Raw genomic sequence first — 23,191 nt, forward strand, 5'->3', positions numbered from 1 at the left:
ACGGAGTCTAGTCACTGGACCGCCAGAGAAGTCCTCCTCTTAGTTTTTGAAAGTATATGCTCAGTAATATTTTTGATTAAATAATTTGAACTTAAAGTTGACTAATTTCTCAGCCCAGTGCCATAATCTTTGATACCAAATTCTTTAATTTCCGTCTTTTATGTTCTCAGTAATGAAGTGTACACTTAAGTGAGATGGATCAGGGGTTAGCAAACTAAGCCCTTGGGCAAAACCTGGACTGTCACTTCTTTTCATGACTGGTTTTATTGGAATGTGCCATACTTATTTGTTTTAGTATTTTTTATGGCATTAGCAGAGTTGAATAGTTGTGACAGAGACCATTGGACCTAGATAACTAAAAGATTTACTGTTTGACATTTTATAGAAAAAGTTAACTAGTCTCTGATATCAGAAGCAATACATAGTAAATGTCACTATATTTGATCATATAATACTTGCTTATTCTTGGAACTGACTCTTAGATGTTGCAAACTTTTATAGTTTATTAATAATTAAAAACCTAGAGTGTTTTTTGGTGGTAGATGTAACAGTGAATTGATGGGTTTTCAATGTTGTGCCCTTCAGTTTAAACAAAAATTTTATGGTATTTCTACCATTATAAGGTCTCAAAAGATAGGAAAATGCTTAAGGAAGTAGGGGAAAGCAGGAGTTTACTCTGTTATCTCATTTAAGTCCTGTCTTTTCCCTTACTCTTGAGTGACTTTACTTTTGTTAAGTCATACATTCTTTTTCAGGCTTACCTTTGCCTCTCTATGAATGAAAATTTTGCTACTAGATGACAGTAATGAAATTTCTTCTAAATTTATAATTATTTCCATAGTGAAAATTACTAGAGTCCACAGGGAACTCAGGACTTCCCTTGTGGCTCAGCTGGTAAAGAATCTGCCTGCAGTGTGGCGACCTGGCTTCAATCCCTGGGTTGGTTTGATCCCCAGGAGAAGGGAAAGGCTCCCCACTCCAGTATTCTGGCCTGGAGAATTCCATGGACTGTGTAGTCCATGGGGTCACAAAGAACTGGACACGACTGAGTGACTTTCAGGGAACTCAAACCAGAATTCTATCAACCTAGAGGGGTGGGATGGGGAGGGGAGATGGGAGGGAGGTTTAAGAAGGAGGGGACATATGTATACCTGTGGCTGATTTATGTTGATGTTTGGCAGAAACCAATACAATACTGTAAAACAATTATCTTTCAATTAAAAAATAAATAAATTTAAAATTAAATCACTAGAGTCCTAAGAAGAATGTAAGTAAAAGGAACTGTTGTGTTGCAAAAGTAGTATTTACTTATAGAATATACAGAAAGATTATTATGAAGAAAATTTAACTGATCCAGTCATCCAAAGAAAGCTACTGTTAATATCTTTGTGGTTTCTTCCAGGTTTTTCCAGTGCATAGACCCATGTACTAGTTATACCCTGCATTTTAAATTTAATGTTAGTTCCTGACTGTCTACCTACTTCATTTGTAGTTTACAAAAAGATATTTTTACAAAGAAATGTTTCTTCTCATTATTGGAATTATTTTTTAATCACACAAATATCCTCATGTATTTAAAAGAGGTATCCCTCAGAAGGGACTATACAAGCTATATTAGATTTGCTTTCTTCGCTTTAGGAACATGGTTCTTTATCAAGAATAATAATTTCTTTGGATTGAGTGCTGAAAACTAATGACTCAGAACTTCTGAAAGAACCCAATAATGTTTTTTTGTTAGAAAAGAGACTCAATTCAAAGACCCAGAACCGAAATAGCCCATTCCCTACCTTTGCAATGGTATTCCAGGAGAGATTGTTTGGGTTGCAGTGGCTGTATAAATTAGGAGGTTGTGCCTAGAATAGCAAAATTCTAAGCCTGCAATTTAATTATCCTGCAGCCTTACTGTGTGGCCCTAGTTAAATAACACAGCTTGCCTTGCCTTTTGTCAGAATCAAAGGTTCTTAATGACTTGTTCTTATTTGCTGAGTATACACAGTTGAACACCCTGCTCTGCCCTGATCTGTGTGCGTTAATAACAGCCTCGGTTGCAGGAGTCACATGTGTCTTCGTATGTGCACACACGTATGTTGTGTGAATTCAGAGACACATAGGCACAGAAAGGAAAGGTCCATGTTCTTTTGCAAATAGGGCTTCCCTGAACATGCAGATTTTATTTTGAAAAATTCACAACACTGGCGATCTGAGTGCTCTTGTGCGTTACGCACTGTGCGAGGTGCTAGGAATCCCCAGTGGGGAGACAGGGTCCCTGCCCTCACAGAGAAACGCTGGAGTAAAAAGTTACCAGGTTTGAGAATAGATGTGCTTCAGCTCGGAGGAATAGGTGTGAAACCCCTTAAGCTAGGGAGAGCGTTGTTGAGACTTTAGGGTCCTGGAAGATGCCCCATTAACTACGTTTAGTTGAGGGGTGACAGGACGTGACGGTGGAGTCAGTGGGTCAGACTGAAGGGCCTGTGGCTTTGAGGGAGTTCGGCCTTCATCCTTGCTGGGGACCTGCCAAGTGTATGAAATACTTGGCTTTTTAGGAAAATCACGGTTGAATAGAAAACACTTACATTTGCTCATATATAAAGAATTAAATGAGAAAGATGAATTCAGGATGTTAGATATTTTCAAGAATGAAAAGTGAGAGCTCAGTATATTTGGTGGTGATTTGTAATGGCTTTACTTTTGAAATTAATAAGAGTTTTACTTAACAAAGCAACATTAGAGTTTGTTCTCTTCTCAGCTATAGAGTTTATATAGTTTAGAAAGAGGACAAATGCAGTCATCTATATGATACCATGTCCTAAGAAAACATATTTGAGTTATAAAGTTATTTAATAATTACCATCATATATAACGTTTTATAGCTTGCTGCCTCAATAGCTGTGGAATTAATTCTTCTCTAATGCGTTTACAGGAGCGACAGAAACAGCTTGAGAGTCTTGGAATATCTCTTCAATCGTCTGGAATTAAAGTTGGGGATGATAAATGTTTCCTCGTTAATCTGAATGCTGATCCTGCTCTGAATGAACTTCTGGTTTATTACTTAAAGGTGAAGTCGTAAGCTTGTCTACTGTTTTCTGCTGTGAAATAGAGCAGTATTTCACAGTATCCTTTCTTTGTACTTGGAGAACCATGCATATTCAAAAAGGAGTTAGCAAATTGTTTTTGTTTGCTTCAGCTGGAGTGTAGAAAAATCCTGGGTTTCTGAGACCAGTCTCTCTTTTTCGTCTTTGAGTGATGTAAATATATTTTTCAACCTAGTTAATGTAAAAAATGGTATTCTGATATTATCTCCAACAAATTAATTAGTTTGACTTCTTACCCTTAGTGTGACTAAAGCAGGGAGTTAAGTAGCTAGCTTGAGCTTACAGAACGACCTGTAAACTAAATGTTTCATCAGCACTAAAGCTCTGTGGCTTCTGTGCAGCACACCGGTTGGTGACTGGTCCTGGTTTGCAAGAGGAAATGTTCTTAAAAAGTCATTAGGACCACTTGACTTGAACTTTTGTGTTTCCAGTAACTCTTAGGAAAGTTAAAAATTAACTCGGGAAAGTTAAACATTTTGGATTGTCAGTTTACAAAAAGAAGAGTTAAGTCACTTAGAGGCGGAGAGGGTCAGAGCCTGGAGCAGAAGAAACTAAATATACATTGAAATCTATATACATTCTATATATTTATATAGTCACATACATTGAAAACTATATAGGTTGTTGGACATAGCAGGAAGATGAGACAGCTTCAGGATAAACATGAATCAGACACTATAGAAATTATGAGGTATTCACCAAAATTGCCAAGCCCAGAACATAGATGAGTTACTCTGACATGAAGTTAATAAATACTAGGTGGAGAATTTTCCTCTCCTAATACAGGAACTATCTCTGAGGATTTAACTGAGTTAGTGACTGGGACAGCAAAGAAGTGAGCTGGTACAGTTGGAAGCACTGTGAGGATTAGAGATTTGTGTCCTTTGATTTCTAAAGAGACTGAAGAATTCATGATGCGTTGGCTGGTTTCCCAGTTTTTATCAGACATACCTGGGGTAATTGCTTTGTAGTGTTTTGATAAGGCCCTGCTATTCTTAAGTATCTTGTATCATGCTTTATTACTCTGTGCGTTAAATTGTGTCTCTAGTGCATACACTCACGTGAACATGCTCAGGTGCTGCGGGCAGAGGGGCAGAGCAGGGGTGGGAGGGAGGCGCACCGAGTTTCTGCTCCAGCACTACTGGCTTGACGGATGTTTTTCTCTCAAGGCCTTCACGCTTGCCGTCTACAGATTCCTCCTCTATAAATGGAAGTTTTCTCTGTCTGGCTACCTCACAGACTTCCTGGAGGCTTAAATGGGAGTTGACCTATAGAAGCATTTTATAAACAGAAGCCCTACTGATACATACGTTATCCCACATACCAGTTTCTCACTTGACCCTCTGGTACTTTATTATATTACCCTTGTCCTTTGGGAAACAGTGACGGATTAGCACATCTCTCGCTATGCTTCTAACAGCGTTGGCAGCTTTTTGTGTTAGAATTTCAGCTGGGGATCCTCAGGCTTCAGGAGAGATGCAGTATTCGCATGGGACTTAAGTATTTTGCCCTTTAGATCTTCAGAACTGTGAGTTCTTTTTCTCTTCTGACATGATGAAGTTCAAATTAGAACGCACAAACACGTATACTCAATATGAAAAAAAAAACTCCAGTTCCTATCTGTTCTTCACTAAAAAATTACACAAAGAAACTATTTAAAGACTGTTGGAGGGCAGTCAAAATATTTCTGGCCATCTTGTGAGGAGGTGTTGGGACTCTGATTCAGACTGTGTGGTCAGCCCTGCTTTGGCAAAGTCTGAGGCAGTGTTGGTTTCTTACTGGCCAGGCTAAACCCATGACAAGAGTATATTCATGACAAAGCACATTCAAGAGGATGACCTCCGTCCAAGAACAGTTCTGCTTCAGTAAAGTGATACCATGATGTGGGATGGAGGAATTTAGAGGCCGAGTGGTTTTTGTTTCTCTGCTGTCACATTCCCAGGTCAGTGTAAATGCTGGGCAGATGACTTCACATCACTGGGTGACTTTGAGCGCCCCGTCTGTAAAATGAGGCCACTGGATTAAATTACCTCCAACATTCTTTTTACTTCCAAGTTGAATGGTTCTCTTCCAGAATAGAATCCTCTGTTTATCTATTCTGTCTAGAACTGGCAGAAGCAAGGTATGGTGGCCAAACTCTAAGCAGAACGTAACTCATGGGGTCTTTTTGCATCTTAGTTGTATAGACAGGCAGCTCTTGTGTGGCATGGTTCCAGCCTCCACAAATTCCAGTTGACACGATTTAGGAAATAATGTTGACATTGCGGTCATTCATGCGATTCTAGATGCGCAGCCAGAGGAAGTTAGTGAAGGTGAACTTACAGATGTAAATGATGAAAGTGGTTGTGACGAGAAGAATGCAGATGTCGCGAAGGATTAGGGTTAAACCAAAGAGCACGTCACGTGAGAGAAACTCTTGGAGATCCTTTGCAACATTGAAAGCTCAAAGGATAAAGTGGTAGAGGCATAAAGGAGTATGGCAGTTCACCAAGGCGCGGAAAATATCCTCACTCCATGTTGTAAGTTATATGTTGAAAAGAAAACGGCAAGCACTCTTCCAACTACACTCAATAAGCTTTTTATATATATATTTTTTGGTTGTTGTTGTTGGTTTGTTTGTTTGCTTTTGGCAGTGCTGGGTCATTGTTGCTGCTGGGCTTTTTTCTGTAGTTGGCAGTGGGCAGGAGCTACTCCCTAGCGGGGGTACACTGGCTTTCATTGTGGGGGCTTCTCTTGTTCCAGCGCACAGACCCTAGAGCACAGGTTCAATAGCTGCAGCTCATGGGCTTAGTTGCTCCCAAGCATGTGGGATCTTCTTAGATCAGGGATCAAACCAGTGTCTCCTGCATTGGCGGGTGGACTCTTTACCACTGATCCACCAGGGAGGCCATCGAAAAGCTTTTAACAAAGAAAGAAAGTGCTTTCAATTATGGTGTTTCTAATATTCTAAATGACACTGTACTAAATAAATATTAGTTACATTGTTTTTTCATTTCCCTCTACATTATAGCAGTAAGAGAATTCTGCATGTTTTACAGTTTTAATTGTCACAGAATTATTTCCATTTCCCCCACGGATGGTTAAGATCTCCTTGCTCACTTATTTTTTACAATGCTGCTTTTTTGTCCAAAGTGAGGCCTGCCTGATAAGGCTGAGCGACTGTACAGAGTGTTCATGTGCTATTCTTCCTGCTCGTAGGGTGGGAAAACCCTTCCTGTGAAGTATGTCACTCTGTACCTCTCTTCGGATTGATCAAAGGGATTGTAACCTCAAATGAGACATTTAAGTCGTCAAGTATAATGTAAGCTGTACATTTAGCTTACATGCCTATCTTTTATCTCTAGTGGCACAATGCCTAGCTCAATGTAATATTTGTTGAAAAAAGAAATAGTTTTCCTTCTAGAATTTGGATTAGACCATTGCTGTTTAGGGGCTCTCCTGGTGGCTCAGTGGTAAAGATTCTGTCTGAAGTGCAGGAGACGGGGTTTCCATCCCTGGGTTGGGAAGATCCCCGGGAAAAGGAAATGACAACCCACTCTGGTATTCTTGCCTGGAGAATCCCATGGATGGGAGCCTGGCAGGCTACAGTCCATGGGGTCACAGAGAGTCAGATATGACTGAAGCAACCTAGCACAGCAACAACTTTGCTATTTAGTGTTTTACCTCTGATAGTTTTTGTTTTTAATTCAGTTTATCGTCTGATACTTAGCAGCATCCACTGTGTATCATGGACTGTGCTTGTTGAAGATGCAGGAGTCCTGGATAGGTTGCTGCCTAAATAGCCGGAAAACAACACTTACATGATAGTAAATTGAGGTGCTGACTCTAGATGTAGTTGGGGGTTCAGAGAAGGGAGAAGTCAGTGTAGGCTACTAGTGAAACCTGCAAGGAGAAGAAGAGGTCAGAATTAAGTATTTAAGATATTAATGTTTTGTATCTGGATGAAGGGAAGAGAGTATTTTGTGCAAAGAGAACAAAAGCAGGGTCAGAGACATGTGAGTGAACCTGTGTGCAGTCTTGGGGTGAGGCAGTTCACACTCTAATCTAGGGGGTAGTTCAGAGCTTTTTCTGCATTTCAACCCCCAAGGGCAAAAAGGCTCTGCAGTCACAGTTAGGATTCCTGCTGGAATTTCTCATGGGAGGAGGAAAGGGATTGTATGTAGAAATAGCCTAAGCCAAGGGCTTTGGGTCATTGGAAAAAACTCTGATGCTGGGAGGGATTGGGGGCAGGAGGAGAAGGAGACGACAGAGGATGAGATGGGTAGATGGCATCACCGACTCGATGGACGTGAGTTTGGGTGAACTCTGGGAGTTGGTGGTGGACAGGGAGGCCTGGCGTGCTGCAATTCAGGAGGTCGCAAAGAGTCAGACACGACTGAGCGACTGAACTGAAGGGCTTTGGGGGGGAGGTCTTTGTTTTTTTAGGCGATCTCAGCCTCTTTTGCTCTTTGGACTCTCTTTGTTTCTCCCTTAGGAACTTCTCTCCACCTTGTAGTGGGTGTGTTAAGACAGAGAGGAAAGATGGGAGATGGGTGTGGAACGGATTCCTTTGGCCTGCTACTGAACGTCACTAAAGCATTCCTTGTAGTTGACACCTGGTCAGGCCCCGTTCTCTGGATTAGGAAGGTCAATCCAGGGATTGACCAGGAAGCCTCAGCCAAAATCGAGGAGTAGACATTGGCCTGGAGTGTCCCTGTGTTTCTCGTATATATTCCCTGAGGACTGAACCGGATACCAGAATGCAATTGTGATCCCAGCTCTTTGTTTCCTTGGAAACCCCACTGCAGCGCACTGGAGAGAAGAAACCTCCAGAAGAGGGAAAGTGAAAATAATGGAAGGGAAGAGGCCTTTTTATTAGACTGGGATCCCAGGAGAGATGGGAAGAATTGGAACCAAGAGTGCAATTATCAGGCTTGTGGACAAAGGAGGGGAGACCTTCCTCTGAATCCGAGGGGAATGCTAAGGGAAATGGTTGTTCATTTATCTTTCTTTTGTTTTTACTTAATGGCTCAGTGCAGCAGGCCTCTGTTACATGCTTGGAATACAGTGGTGAGGCGGTAGGTTGCAGGACAGGCTGCCCTCTGCTCTCTCAGCGTTTCCACGCTAGCTGTGGAGATGGACAGAAAACCCACAGTCAGTCAGTGCTACGTAAGGAATTCAGGCACGAGAGTAAGACGGTGGTTCTTTCTCATTGTCAGCTCAGTATACACCTCTCTGAGGATGTGCCCTTAAAAGCTGAGGTAGAAATGATCAGAAACTACCAGTAGGACGATCAGGGGAGGAACTCTTCAGGCAGAGGAAGCGATCAAGTGTGCTCAAAGAATGGATGAAAGGCCTGTGCGGGTGGATCATGCTCCAGGAGAGGCAGAGTGCTGGGACCTGGGGTAGAAGCAGCGGCTAGGGCCCAGATCACAGAAGGTTTGTAAGCCTGGGTAAGAATTTGAGCTTCCTAGAAGTTCAAAGGGAAGCCACTAGATGATTCTCTGTAGGGGGATTGTGTGATCAGCTCTTGATGGTGGAAGTAGGTGGGGTGTGGTGGGAAGGAAGTGGAGAAGCAATAGAAAGCTCTTATATTCACCTGGGCTTCCCTGGTGGCTCAGCAGCAGAGAATCTGCTTGCCAGTGCAGGAGACTCAGGTTTCATCCCTGAGTCGAGACGATCCCCTGGAGAAGGAAATGTGAACCAACTCCAGTATTCTTGCCTGGGAAATCCCAGGACAGAGGAGCCTGGCAGGCTACCATCCATGTCGCCAAGAGTTAGACACAACTTAGCGCCTCAACAACAACAGCACCATATTCACTCAGGCAAGAGGGTGTGATAGTGGAGGTGGGAAGGGAGCTGAGTCTTGATACATGTCAGAGGGAGAGTCTGAGAGGATTTTGTGATGGACTTGGGGCTGGAAGTAGGCTGGTAAGACAGAGAGAAGACTGCAGGATAGCATCTGAGCTTTTTCACTTGAGCAGCTGGGCAGTGGTGGTGGCTTTGGTATTGGGGAATGGAATAGACTCAGTGGGGTGGGGAGGGGTGGAAGCAAGGGTCTGTTTTGGCGCTTTAACTTTGAAATTTCGTTAGACATCCAAATTGTACCCAGTGGGCAAGAAATAACGGTGACTGCGCCTAGGACAGGTGGTGGAGGCGGGAAAATGGTGGAACTAAAGTCCGTAGTTCCTGGGTGGTGATTTGGATAGATAGGTAGAGACCTTGATATATATTTAAAGCCTGTTGGGCTGGATGAGATCATTGTGGCCAGTGGTTAGCAACTTACTTCCACGGGTTAAATCTTGCCCCCTGCTTGTTTTCATATGGCTCAGGAGCCAAGAGTAGTGTTTGCATTTTTTAAACGGTTGGGGAAAAAAATCAAGAGTCATAATATTTTGGACATGTGAAAATTGTATGAAGTTCAGATTTCAGTGTTCATAAGTAAATTTTTTTGGGAAGTAGCCATACGTATGCTTTTGTGTATTGTCTGGCTGCTTTCACACTATGGGACAGACTTGAGTAATTGTGTAGGACTCACAAGGCCTAAAATATTTCGTGTCTGACCCCTGATCCAGGTGTATAGGAGAAGTGGGCTTATTAGGGACAGATCCCAGTCATATCAACATTTAAGTGCAGTCAAAAGTTGAAGCACAGAAGAGAGGGCTCAATTTTTATGTCCGTTTTTTTTTTCAGTTACTTGTCAAAAATTGACCCTGGTGGTTGGGGCTTAAGAGAATTGAAAACTTGGGGGTATACGGTAAGAAGAATGCATCTGCTGTCTGCCGTATCTCACGTGATTTTAAAAAATAATTCAAACTCCTTGTATTTGAATAGCTCTTTATCTTTGTCGATTCATCTTGTCTGAGACCAGGTAGGTGATGTACAACTTGGGTACCTGTAGTTTTCAGATCCGTATTTTTGGTATGGAAATTGACACATCCTCTGTCATCTCCTTCTCCTGCCTTCAATCTTTCCAAGCATCAGGGTCTTCTCCAATGAGTCAGTTCTTCACATGAGGTGGTCAGAGTACTAGAGCTTCGGCTTCAGCATCACTGACTCAATGGACATGAATTTGAGCAAGCTCTGGAAGTTGGTGACGGACAGGGAAGCCTGGTGTGCTCTAGTCCAAGGGGTTGCAAAGAGTCAGGCACAACTGAGCAGCTGAACTGAATTGACACTTGGTTCAGGCTTTGAAGTAGCATAAAATATTTTGAATCAAGATTGCAATGGAAAATAAGGATATAGTATAGCCATTAATATAAACCTGTAGTGTTTAGGTTTAAAAGTTATATAACTCAATTCAGTGCCTTATTCCTTATAAGGAAATACAACTTGTATAATGAGTTTAAGAGAAAGCCAGGAATTCCCCCTACTATTCCATTTGCTTTAAAAATCTTTTAGCTAAGGTCATGGGTACAGAGCTGAGAGTTTAAGGTAACGTACTAAAGCTGAGAGTAGACAATTTCAGCTTGTGTACATGCAAGAATGCAGTATTAATCAGTGAATTTGATTCTTTTATAGGAACATACACTGATAGGTTCAGCAAATTCCCAAGATATCCAGCTGTGTGGCATGGGAATTCTTCCTGAACACTGTATCATAGACATCACGCCAGAAGGCCAGGTTATGCTGACTCCTCAAAAGAACACCAGGTAACGTACTTTATTTAGTGTTAATGTCACAGTAATTTTTAAGAGGAAGAAAGTACACTAACTGAGGGTGGTATAAGGTCGTTTGGACTTGTTTTTGGCTTTTACGTCCGCTTAAAGAAGATAGTTACCAAGTCTTTAATAGTTAACTTTTTTTTCTTTTTTCACATTTATTTTTAATTGGAGAAAAATAGCTTTACAATGTCGTGTGGGTTTCTGCCATACAACAGTGTGAGTCAGCCACAAGGATACATATGTCCACTCCTTGAACTTGCTGCGCGTACCCCACCCCAGCCCGCCCCTCTTGGCTGTCACAGACCGTGGAGCTGAGCTCCCTGTGTTCCACAGCAGCTTCGCACTAGCTGTCTGTTTTACACATGGTAATGTGTGTGTTTCAGCGCTACTCTCAGCTTGGCCCACCCTCTCCTTCCCATGCTGTGTCCACAAGTCTGTTTTCTGTCTGTGTCTCCATTGCCGCCCTGCAGATAGGTTCATCGGTACCATTTTTCTAGATTCCATAATGTGTGTTAATGTGCAGTGTTTGTTTTTCTGACACACTTCACTCTGTGTAACAGGCTCTAGGTTAACTTTCTAATACCACTTAAACCCATCCTTCCTCTCTGTACATACTAACGTCACCTTATTTAAATAAGGCCTTCATCATCAAATCTTTTTTTTTTTTACCTTGCTGTGCATGATTTGTGGTATCCTGATTTCCTGATTAGGGATCGAACTGAGGCCCCGGGAAGTGGAAGTGCAGAGTCCTAACCATTAGACCATCAGGGAATTCCTCCCTGCCCCCCAGTCAAATCCTGATTGGCATCCCTGCCAGCAGCCTGATCTTCTTTCTGGTCCATGCTGCGTACAGCCAGATGGCTTTTGGGTCTTCTTGATACAAAGTCCTTTACGCCCCTCCTGTTTATCTCCTCTTCCTCTGCATCTGCCATTCCTCTGGCCAGCTAACTCCTGTTTGACCTTCAAGGTTAAGCTCTGTCGTCATCTACTTGAGTCTAAAATAAGGGCCCCCAGTGTGTGTTTCTAGAGCACTCTGTGCTTCCTGTTATGCTCGCACTTCATGAGGTGTTCTTGTGGGCTGCTAGCCTCTGTTACCACATGGGCCTGGGGGCCCTTTGAGGATGAGGACCTTTCTTTTTTGGTTTTCTATCCTTAGCACGTAATGTCAGACTAATATTAGAGGAGGAAACGGCAACCTACTCCAGTATTCTTGCCTGAAAAATTCCATGGACAGAGGAGCCTGGTGGGCTGTATAGTCCATGGGGTTGCCACGGGTCGAACACTATTGAGCACACGCACACGCACCAGACTGATAATACAAGTGCTCAGTAAGTAATGAAAAGGCAGAACATTATACAAACTATTTGTCCGTTTATCTCCTTCAGCTTTAAGGTTGTTATTGTCTGTTGTGTAACTGTCTATGTAACTATTACACGTAATGGTTAATTGATATACTGATCTTCTGAATGCTGATTCATCATCATATAAAAAATCATTAATATCATCACTGATTTCACCCATAAAGTCTTTAAATGTTTGGAAGCTATCAAGCTCATGGTGAAGGATGCAAATCAGGAAGAAAAAAAGAGCGTAGCCTGGCTGGGCGCAAGCACGCTATTCTCCCATTAAATAATCTCACAGACACCAACCCCAGGGAAGGTTACTCTGAGGCTGTGACAGAATAAGATGAAACAGGTCATATAATAATTTTGTCTCCGCAGAGACAAAAACCAAGGTCGCTGTGTGCTCACTCAGTCATGTCTCTCTCTGCGACCCCATGGACTGTATCCCTCCAGGTTCCTCTGTTCATAGAATTTTCCAGGCAAGAATACTAGAGCAGGTTGCCACTTCTTCCTCCAGGGGATCTTTCTGACCCAGGGATTGAACTCGCATCTTTTTGTGTCTCCTGCATTGGCAGGCAGATTCTTTATCATTAGCGCCACCTGGGAAGCCCATGGTCACTATGCCACACCCAAAATACCAGACACCTTCTCTCAGCTGATATGAGTGGCTATTTCTTTACCAATTACAACTTCATCCTTGTCTCCCCTCTATGAATAAGATTTTTGACAAACCCAGTCATAGAATTACTCCTGCTCCCCGACAGCATCCAATATATACAGGACTCCCACCTCCTCAGGTCGTCACCTGGGTTGTCCAGCTGAAGCCCGTTCCTTGCAGCATTCCCATTCTCCCCTTTCTGACACCCCAGGCTTCCTGGGGTGGCTTCTCCCTTGGTATGAGTGATAAACCTAACCGGCTTAACTACGGGAGTGTTCCTGGTGGTCTTTGGTTGGAGGACATCGACACAAATTTCCTGAAACTCTAATTTTCACTTGAAAGCTTGGCAACAAATACTGTCAATTGCTTTGGTGAAAGTGACAGGCTGCCTTTGTTCATTTTTGAGAAAATGTGCCAGAAAATCACTTTGTGTGTCTTTGCTCAAGACAGGCGGTGTACTTCGGCATGCTTCCGCACAGCGCTTTGTGTGCTGCTCATGTTGTCACCTTGAATGTTTTAAGGAGTTGCGTACTACTCAAGGGTCAAGATTTACCAAAAGTAGTAATTTTAATAGTTTATCTTCGTAAATTTATTTTTACTTTTTAATTAAATTTTTTATTGGAGTACAGTTGATTTTTACTCCTTCATCAAGGACCTTTTCAAATGAAACATTTTTAAAAATTGTGAATGCACAGCAGTGAATAATCCAGTGACTACTAATAAGGGTTTGATGCCATTGCCTTGATTTGTGCAAAAACACCAATAGTTTTATTCTTTGCCAATGCAAATGTCAACACAGTGGAAAATGGTAGGTTAGTGTTGTTACACAAATAAATTTGATCTTTGGGACCTCCTGCAGACCGCACTTTGAGAACTGTTTATAGTCATGCTTTTATGTATTAACTGCTTGAGCTTTAGAAAATAAGCTTGTATATGTGTTTGCCTTTAATTAAACTCCTCACTGTATTTAAGGAATTTGTGTTATACAGGCTAAAATCTGCTAGTTTCAGTAGGCCCCCTCTTGTCATACTCTATTTTTTGAGCTCATGCTTTGAATAAATCAGACTGTAGGAACATAGAGACCAATGGCCTTTAGTGTTTAAAGCCCACATGGAGCTTTCCTGGTAGCTCAGTGGTAAAGAATCCACCTGCCAATGCAGGAGACACAGACTCGATCCCTGGTCTGGGAAGATCCCACATGCCACGTGGCAGCTGAGCCCGTGGGCCACAACTACTGAGCCTGTGCTCTAGGGTCCCCCCATGCCGCAACTACTGAGCCCCTAGGCCGCAACTGCCGAAGCCCTCACCCTGCAGCCTGTGCTCCACAAGAGAAACCACCCCGCAGAGACGCCCCCTCACACAACAGAGTAGTCCCTGCTCACCACAACTAGAGAAAGCCCTCACAGCAACGAAGACCCAGCACAGCAGAAAATCAAAAAATGTTTCCAGAGTTGTTAAAAGCCCACATGGTAAGTGGAGTCTAGATGCAGAGTAAGGTTCAATGTCTGTGCATATATGTTAAAAATAACTATCTGTACAAAGCCAGATGAGTGCTTTAGGAATTTAAAGATTTTAAGGTAATATAGGCTGGAGTGACCGAGGAAGTAGAAATCAAACTGGGCTTTGGACAAATCAAGCAGCTTTGCGAGGAATCAAACTGAGTTGAGACTCAGGGGGATGAAGAGGAACAGGAGCCCTCTTCCCAGTTATAGGACTGGGACAACCCTCACTTTGGAGGAAGGGAAAATCATTGTTTAGTGGACAGAGCATAACACCCTCTCCCCGTTTTTTATTTTTCTGGAGTTGAGAATTCACTGGAACAGGGAAGGAAGATGAAGAGGGTTTCCTTTTGCAAGGCCTTTAATGTCAAGTTAAAGACCTTTATCCTCTAAGCAGATGAGTCATTCAGTGGGAGAGACGTGATGACAGAGATATTCCTGTAATATCAGCCTTATAATGGTATATGTGATTTTCTATTTAGTTCCCACCCCTCTGAAGTTTTCCCTTAATAATCTTGTACCCACCATTTCTGTGTTGAACTCCATTGTCAGGGTGAGCAGTCAAGTGGATCTTACAACTCTCCTGTATTGATAGGATATGGGCATTTTCCTGTGCTATAGGAAGTTAAGAATTGAACAGGTCTCATTGCTCATTACTGCCACTGTAGATGGCTCTGAGTTTAGTTGGCTGATTGGCCTTTTCTGTCTGTGTAGATTGGACGTGCTTGCTCTAGTTGTCATGTACACTGCCACTGTCTTTGTATCGTTAGCTGTAATGGTTCCATATTTACTCCTTAATATGCTATATAACAAATTTAGAACTTTGAAAAATAGAGGTTAATTATCTACAGCACTGGATACCATAGGCATTTTAGGTAAATCAGCAAAGAAGGAAATAAAAAAAAATTATTCTCCAAGGGGGTTTTATTTTGGGGGAATTGGTTATTTTGCTTTTCCTGTATTGGAGAAATTGAAGGAGAGGATATGATAATCATTGTTCACATGTTTGGCCTCTTCTCTCCACAGAACATTTGTAAATGGCTCCTCTGTATCCAGTCCTATTCAGCTGCACCACGGGGACAGGATATTGTGGGGAAACAACCACTTCTTCAGGTACGACGGTCATGCTCCTAAAGAGGGAGGTGCTCTGTAACAGAAGACTGTGCATTAAAAAGTAAACTTAATGCCATAAATATATGTATTTTGTGCACACATGTATATTGATATTTATTCAGTATACACATGCTTGTTCCCTGTACGGCTTGAGCCTGAGGGGCACGTGAACAATGGACTCAGGAGAAATCCTGATTCAGTTACATATTTTTACATTTTACTTCCCAATGGAAGATGATTGTTTTGCCATCTGGCATAAGAATTCATTAATTATTTTTCTGACATGCTTATATTTTTATTTTTCATTTTTGAAAAGTAGTGGTTTTAGTTTCCTTGTCTGTGAAAGGAGGCTCATGTTTTATTTAGGAATGCTCTCAGCTGCATCCGATGGCAGATTTGACTCTGGGTTAAACAGTTCCTTTCTCTGACAAAACAGAAACTCCCAAGGAGGATGGTTATTGGCTTTGGCTCAGGCTCTCGAAAGAGTCATGGCAGAAGTCTTGGCATTGTCTTGCCTCTTCCCTGTGGTCTAAAGAGGGCCACGTCCCTCCAGGCATCAAAGCAGCACTCAGACACCCCGAAGAAGGCAAGGGTGAGGGGTGGCAGGACTAGCCCTGACTCTCCTGAGCAGAAGAAGCAGGCATCTCCCTGGAGTCCCCGGTGACCTTCCTCTGACCCCTCATGTACTAGAATTTGCCTCTCACCTGCAAGGGAGGCTGAGAAAGTCTGAGCTGGGACTGGACATCTTTTCCTATACGAAACTGCTGTTGTGTTGGTGAGGACCAGCGGGCTGGATAGAGTATAGAACTTAAGTCTTGATCTATTCCCCTTCCTGTCCCTGGCACTTGGGTTTCAGATATCAAGCTCGATCCTCTGCTGGTGGGCCAGCTGCTATCACGATTATTTCTGAGAGAGTAGAGGGCTACAGAGAGTGTGGAAAATGTTTATCTTTTTCTTCTCAAATTAAATCAAGCATGGATTGCTTGGCTTAGTGTACAGAGCCTTCATAGTTTGGATTAGGTTGATTTTTCTACGATTCTCTCTCACAACTTTGGCTGTACAGATTTTGTGTATCTCTGTGTTTTATTTATGATTTCTCCAGAGGCTGTGAGGGTTTCCATTTTGCCTCTGTCCTAACGCCTGCTTTCTCTTCACCCCTTAAGGCTCAGCTCAGATGAGTTCCAATTCTTTCATCCCTTCCTGTCCTATTTGACTGTGAGGTTATTGTTGTTGTTCAGTCACTAAGTTGTGTCTGATTCTGTGACCTCATAGGCTACAGCACACCAGGCTCCTCTGTCCTCCACTGTCTCCTGGAGTTTGCTCAGATTCATGGCCAAATGAGTTGAGTTGGTGATGCCATGCAACCATCTCATCCTCTGTCGCCCCCTTCTCCGTTTGCCTTCAGTCTTTTCCAGCATCAGGGTCTTTTCCAGAGAGTCAGCTCTTCACATCAGGTGGCCAAAGTATTGGAGCTTCAGCATCAGTCCTTCCAATGAATATCCAGGACTGATCTCCTTTAGTATGGACTGGTTGGATCTCCTTGCAGTCCAAGGGACTCTCAAGAGTCTTCTCCAGCACCAAAATACAAAAGCATCAGTTCTTTGTCACTCAGCCTTCTTTATGGTCCAACTCTTGCATCCATACATGACTTCTGGAAAAACCATAGCTTTGACTATATGGACTGTTGTTGGCAAAGTGATATCTCTGCTTTTTAATATGCTGTCTAGGTTTGTCGTAGCTTTTCTTCCAGGGAGCAAGCATCTTTTATTTTCATGGCCGCAGTCACCGTCTGTAGTGATGTTGGAGCTCAAGAACATAAAATCTGTCACTGTTTCCACTTTTTCTCCTTCTATTTGCCATGAAGTGATGGGACTGGATGCTATGATCTTCGTTTTATGCATGTGGCATTTTAAGCTACCTTTTTTACTTTTTTTATTGGCACATGTGTCTGTGTTTTATTTCTACTACTGGAATATAAACTTCTGAGTGTAGTGAAAAGTGAAAGTTAGTCGTGTCTGACTCTTTGAGACCCCATGGACTATACAGTCAATGGAATTTTCCAGGTCAGAGTAATGGAGTGGGTAGTGGCTTTCTTCTCCAGGGGATCTTCCCAACCCAGGGATTGAACACAGGTCCCCTGCATTGCAAGCGGATTCTTTACCAACTGAGCAATTGCCTTCTATTTATAGTATCCCCTTGGCATCTAGCAAATGCCACTATTTAATGACTGGAATGAATAAATGCATATCTTTCTTTAAAAGATAATATTCTTTTTTCTTCTCAAGACTTAATTTGCCTAAAAAGAAAAAGAACGCAGATCGAGACGATGAGGAGCAAGACATATCCATGAAGAATGACACCAGTTCTGAGCAGCTGGATGTTGACGGAGACTCGTCCAGTGAGGTGTCCAGTGAGATCAACTTCAATTATGAGTACGCCCAGATGGAGGTGACCATGAAGGCGCTGGGCAGTAATGGTGAGCAGACCCGTTTTGCTTTTCAGAATCTTACAAAGTTGCTGGACTGGTTAGAGATAGTTACATTGGAGACTTTTTAAACATTAGCAAAAAGACATCTTCATGTTGTTCCTCTGTACTCAATTCTTTTGTGGCTTTAAAAACTTATTTTTTCTGCCTTGATATATAAGTCAGTTCAAACTGTTCTCATTGGTAGAATTTCTCAGGTTTGAGACTTGACTGTCCCTGGCTTATTATTGTAGTGGATTTCTGGAGTGTGGCCTCTGTCTTAGGTTATGTATAGACCTGCTTTTTCTATACAGAAGATAGTTTAGCAAGTATCTAACAGAATAGATTATATGGTTAGTAACTGGGAGTAAGGAAAGCTAGCTGTCTTTAAGAATCTTACGTTATTTGGTTTTCTCTTTCTGACTGACATCACTCTTAATGACAAACTCTGGGTTCATCCACATCTCTACAAATGACCCAGTTTCGAGCCAGGCTCAAGAGTGAGGGGACATATGTATGCTTATGACAGATTCACACTGTTGTACACCAGAAACTAACACAACATTGTCAAGCAATTATACGCCAATTAAAAAAATGTAAAAACAACTCACATTATTATTAATTGTTTGTGACAAACAACAAAACAGAGCAGCGTTTCCTGCATATTGTGTTGTGCAGTTAACCTTTTGTTTGTTATTTGCCTTGAAAAAAAACAAAAACAAAAAACCTTGTCTAGATCCCATGCAGTCAATACTGAACAGCCTGGAGCAGCAGCATGAAGAGGAAAAACGGTCTGCGTTGGAGCGCCAGCGGCTCATGTACGAGCACGAGCTGGAGCAGCTGCGGAGGCGGCTGTCCCCCGAGAAGCAGAGCGGTCGCACTTCCGACAGGTTTTCTTTCCACTCCCCCAGCGCTCAGCAGCGCCTGCGGCAGTGGACGGAAGAGAGGTAGGTGGGTGGTGGGGCCCTTGCTACCCGTCACCCTGACCCACCTGCGTGACAGACGGAGGGGAAAGTCTAGACCTTAACTTAAGCATGAGTTATACTGTAAGTGTTACAGCTAAGAACCACTTGGCCTTGTCTTTTTTGCCCCCATTTTGGGGGGATATAAGGAATTATCCATTTATATTGATGTATTTAAAGCCACCCCTCTGAGGTGCCACCCCATTTTCAGTGGGTATAAATAGCTTTTGGATTTGAATAAACCGGTGTGTGTACTCAGAAGTTATACTTTATCATTGTATTATACTTTAGGTTCTGAGGCGTGGGTAGATGGTTTTTTAAAAAAGGACAAAAAGAGAGGTGGTATATCAGGTAGGTAAAGCATGGTGCCAGTAAGATTCAGATTGCAAGTTTGATCTTTATATGGGCTGATGAGCATTGCGCTAAATGTCTTCGCCATAGTTACAGAGTGGACTTAACTAACCTCCTGCTCTTCAGGGTTTGGTCAGCAGACAGGCAGCATCTCTGTCACCTGGAGATTGACAGAAATGTAGCATTTCAGGTCTCCCACCCCAGATACGGGCTTTCCAGGTGGGTCAGCAGTAAACAACCCACCTACCAATGCAGGAAATGTGGGTTCGATCCGTGGGTCGGCAAGATCCCCTGGAGAAGAAAATAGCAACCCACTCTAGTTTTCTTGCCTGGGAAATCACATGGACAGAGGAGCTGGATGGGCTACAGTCCATGGGGTTGCAAAGAGTTGGACTCGACTCAGGGACTGAGGATGCACAGCAGGGACCCCAGATATACTGAGTCAAAATCTTCAGTTTCTCAAGATTCCCAGGTGATTTGTGTACACAGTCAAGTTTGCCAAGCCCTAGCCTCTGGCCAGCCTCCCCCAGGAGCGTGTGCCAGCACTGGTGACGTAGCCCACATTCGGGTGCATGCACAGGGCGGTGCCGCAGATGTATCTCTGTGTGCAGGAGACGGTCGTAAAGCTTGGTTCGCAGTTTGGCATTCATGTTTTATGTGCTATATCATATTTCCATGTGCTGCTCTAATGGTTATCCCCTCCCCATTTTATTTTAAAGAGAAGCAACACTGAATAACAGCCTGATGAGGCTGAGGGAACAAATTGTGAAAGCCAATCTGCTGGTGAGAGAAGCTAGTTACATCGCGGAAGAACTGGATAAGCGAACAGAATATAAAGTAACCCTCCAGATTCCCGCCTCCAGCCTCGATGCCAACAGGAAGGTGAGGTTGCTGTTAATGAAACGACCAAAGAAACCGTTGTATAAAATCGCTTCCTGTTTCACCAGGGTTATTTAAACATGGGAGCGGGGAGTTTGCCCTCTTCCCCGCCCGCATCCTCCACAGTCTAGGTCATTGGGACCTGTCTGCCTCTCTCGATCAGAATTACTTCCATATAATTCTCTTTGTGCATAAATGGTTTTATCCACTAGAAACATCCTCTTCCACCCACTTCCCCAGCTCTACCAGCTTCTTTTTTTTTTCTTTTAAATTTTGGCTGTGCTGTATCTTTGTTGTGGTGGGCGGGTCTCTCGGGGGGACTTAGCTGTCCTGGGACACCTGGGATCTTAGTGCCCTGACCAGGGATTGAACCCATGTCCGCTGCCTTGGAAGGAAAATTCTCAACCACTAGACCACCAGGGAAGTCCCTGTAGCAATTTCTTTTACTTAACTCCTATTTTCAAGTTTGTTTAAATTATTTCCAAGAAGTCTTTCCTGATAAATCTTGCCCAAGTGGTTCTTCCCTTCATTCTGCTCCTCTGCTGTCCTTTCCTACCCACCCAAGTTAAGGGTTCATTTTACCTACAAGAGGGGCTTCCCATGTGGAACAGTGGTAAAAGAACCTGCCTGCCAATGCAGGAGACACGAGAGATGCTGGTTTGATCCCTGAGTCGGGAAGATCCCCCAGAGAAGGAAATGGCAACCCACTTCAGTATTCTCACCTGGAGAAGTCCAAGCACGGAGGATCCTGGTGGGCTCCAGTCCAATCCAAGGGGTCGCAAAGAGTTGGATGCGACCGAGTGACTAACACTTGACCTTCTCACTTTACCAATAGAACGTTATCTCCTACTTGTCAATAGATGACATGGAAAAAATGTTCACTAGTTGTTCCATGTGAGTCTCCAAGGTCACAGATTTTTTATTTTTAATAATGTTGTTGAGTCACCAAGTCATGTCTGACCCTTTGCGACCCCATGGACTGTAGCCCACCAGGCTCCTTTGTCCATGGGATTTCTCAGGCCAGAACACTGGCATGGGTTGCCATTTCCTTCTCCAGAGGATCTTCCCAGCCCAGAGGTTGAACTCAGGTCTGCTGCCTTGGCAGGCAGATTCTGTTGTTCTTCCCCTCCTTTTGCTCTTCTGCCATCCTTCCCTACCCTGCCCAAGTTGTGTTCATTTTACCTCCAGAATGTTATCTTCTACTTGTCAATAGATGGCATGGCAAAACTGTTCACTAGTTGTTTCATGTAAATATTCAAGGTCACAAAATTTTTTTTGTATTATGTAAGAAGTCTAATAAAAGAATGGGGGAAGTTCAGTTCAGTCGCTCAGTCGTGTCCGACTCTTTACGACCCCATGGACTGCAGCACGCCAGGCTTCCCGGTCCATCACCAACTCCCGGAGCCTACTCATACTCGTGTCCATCGCATTGGTGATGCCATCTCATCTTCTGTCATCCCTTTGTCCTTCCACCTTCAATCTTTCCCAGCATCAGGGTCTTTTCTAATGAGTTGGTTCTTTGCCTCAGGTGGCCAGAGTATAGGAGTTTCAGCTTCAGAATCAGTCCTTCCAGCAAAATCTCCTCTCCTTGCCATTCAGATGTTTCTTTCTTACATGGGTTTCTTTTATAGTTCTCAATCATGTTAGTATGTAATTTTTGGTGGATTAGGTAGGATTTTGTAATCAGATATTTATTTCCTAGCTGGCTGAATATAAGGTAGAAGGGCCTTTACCATATGTGCTGCTGCTGCTGCTAAGTCGCTTCAGTCGTGTCTGACTCTGTGCGACCCCATAGATGGCAGCCCACCAGGTTCCCCCGTCCCTGGGATTCTCCAGGCAAGAACACTGGAGTGGGTTGCCATTTCCTTCTCTAATGCATGAAAGTGAAAAGTGAAAGTGAAGTCGCTCAGTCGTGTCCGACTCTTAGCGACCGCATATGTGAGAGTTTGGTAATTTTTGAACTTCACAGTTCTAAAATCCTTTCTTCATTATGTAAATTCTGTTTCTTTGGAACAGAAGGGTTAGGGTTAGGGAACTAATAATAGGCCAGATGTTAAGGCAACATTGAGTGTCTTTCAGAATTCTCTAAAGTTCTAAGCAGACAGAAGAGTTTTTTAAAAATTCTAATAAATCTCAATTGATTAGTGATCTGCTAGATCCATCTCTCTGGGGGAGATATACAGAGGCATTTTTACTTTCTGCTCTGTGATTTCCAAAAGTTTAAATGTTTTTCCTACATAAAAGCACATTGTCGGGACTACCCTCATGGTCCGGTGGCTAAGATTCCATGCTCCCAATGCAGGAGGCCTGGGGTTCAAACCTTGGTCAGGGAACTAGATCCCACATGCCACAACTAAAGATCTGTCATGCTACCACAAAGACCCAGTACAGCCAAATAAATTAATAAATATTTTAAAAAGTAGTAATCAGATCAGATTAGTCGCTCAGTCATGTCCGACTCTTTGCGACCCCATAAATCGCAGCACACCAGGCCTCCCTGTCCATCACCAACTCCTGGAGTTCACTCAGACTCACATCCATCGAGTCAGTGATGCCATCCAGCCATCTCATCCTCTGTCGTCCCCTTCTCCTCCTGCCCCCAATCCCTCCCAGCATCAGAGTCTTTTCCAATATTATATTTCTAAAAAAGCATGTTGCTTTTCTAAGCTGGGAATATTCAGGGAGTACTGTTTCTTTTTTTCCGAGATGACATTCACACAGCATCAAATTAGTATTTTAACAGGAACAATTCAGTGTCCTGTAGTATATTCACAATATTGTGTACAACCGGCATCTCTAGCTGGTTCTGTACTTTTTTCATTTTATTTTTAAAGTATTTTTTGTTTGTTCATTTAGTTTTGGCTGTTGTGGCTGTTCGGCTGTCCTCGTTGCTGCACAGCTTTTCTCTAGTTGCAGGGAGCTGAGACTGCTCTCTGATTGCAGCGTGAGGGCCTCTCGCTGCAGTGGCTTCTCTTGTTGCAGAGCTCAGGCTCTGTAGTTGTGTTGCACAGGCTCAGCTGCTCCACGGCACGTGGGATCTTCCCAAATCAGAGATCGAACCCGTATCTCCTGCATTGGAGGTGGATTCTTTACCACTGAGCTACCAGGGAAGCCCTTTAACTTTTTAATAATAAATCCAAACTGTGTATTTGGAAGTTGGTATCATTTATTGCCTCCAGATGAGTAA

The 23,191-nt window shown here is 43.0% G+C and overlaps 1 protein-coding gene across 4 annotated transcripts in view; it reads left to right on the plus strand.

Annotated features, from left to right (window-relative positions):
- The window catches only part of KIF13B (kinesin family member 13B), a 211,804-nt gene that overhangs the window by 106,296 nt on the left and 82,317 nt on the right, over nucleotides 1–23,191 (plus strand). For all 4 annotated transcript variants that reach the window (XM_061426800.1, XM_061426799.1, XM_061426802.1 and 1 more), the window contains 6 exons: nucleotides 2,921–3,055; nucleotides 10,593–10,723; nucleotides 15,262–15,348; nucleotides 17,634–17,824; nucleotides 18,549–18,759; nucleotides 19,845–20,007. In XM_061426800.1, coding sequence (XP_061282784.1) covers nucleotides 2,921–3,055; nucleotides 10,593–10,723; nucleotides 15,262–15,348; nucleotides 17,634–17,824; nucleotides 18,549–18,759; nucleotides 19,845–20,007 — 918 coding nt within the window. The remainder of the gene's footprint in view (nucleotides 1–2,920; nucleotides 3,056–10,592; nucleotides 10,724–15,261; nucleotides 15,349–17,633; nucleotides 17,825–18,548; nucleotides 18,760–19,844; nucleotides 20,008–23,191) is intronic.

This window comes from Bos javanicus, chromosome 8 (assembly GCF_032452875.1).
Source record: "Bos javanicus breed banteng chromosome 8, ARS-OSU_banteng_1.0, whole genome shotgun sequence".
NCBI classification, from domain to species: domain Eukaryota; kingdom Metazoa; phylum Chordata; class Mammalia; order Artiodactyla; family Bovidae; genus Bos; species Bos javanicus.